Source organism: Engraulis encrasicolus, chromosome 22 (genome assembly GCF_034702125.1).
Source record: "Engraulis encrasicolus isolate BLACKSEA-1 chromosome 22, IST_EnEncr_1.0, whole genome shotgun sequence".
Lineage (NCBI taxonomy): Eukaryota > Metazoa > Chordata > Actinopteri > Clupeiformes > Engraulidae > Engraulis > Engraulis encrasicolus.
In genome coordinates, this window is record NC_085878.1 from 1,107,367 (window position 1) to 1,107,823 (window position 457).

Genomic DNA, 457 nt, shown 5'->3' on the forward strand with positions numbered 1-457 from the left:
GACCTGGCACTGAAGAAAAGAAAGGGAGGAAGAGAGAGAGAGAGAGAGAGAGAGAGAGAGAGTTGTGGTCCACAGACGGGTACTGACCTGGCACTGAAGACCTCTCGTGCTGGCTGAGCGCTGCCATCAGCAGGCAGAGAGCGAGCAGCAGCGCCGCCGTGGTGCCCGACACCCTCTCCGACACGCCATCCGTCATGTTCAGCTGCCCACTGAACCACAGCTCCAGCGTGGGCATCGGCTCCAGGTGCAGCTGGTCTATGGTGTGGGCGCACGTCTCTAGCCAATTCACTGCCATGTCTAAAAGAAAAACGTGTTGCGGAGAGGACTGCTGACAAGAAGGCTGTGCTGCTCACTTGCTCTGCGACGCTCTGAGACCTTCTGAAGTGCTAGGATCCAGGCAGGCTCTCCGAGATGTTCTCGCAGTAGCTCTGTTTCGAGGGCGGTGGCTCTTTTTATA

At 57.5% G+C, this 457-nt stretch overlaps 1 protein-coding gene across 1 annotated transcript in view; it reads right to left on the minus strand.

Annotated features, from left to right (window-relative positions):
• The window catches only part of LOC134438918 (aromatase), a 9,344-nt gene extending 8,887 nt beyond the window's left edge, over positions 1 to 457 (minus strand). The window contains exon 1 of the mRNA XM_063188642.1: positions 88 to 457. Within this exon, the coding sequence (XP_063044712.1) occupies positions 88 to 295 (208 nt within the window). The 5' untranslated portion in view covers positions 296 to 457. The remainder of the gene's footprint in view (positions 1 to 87) is intronic.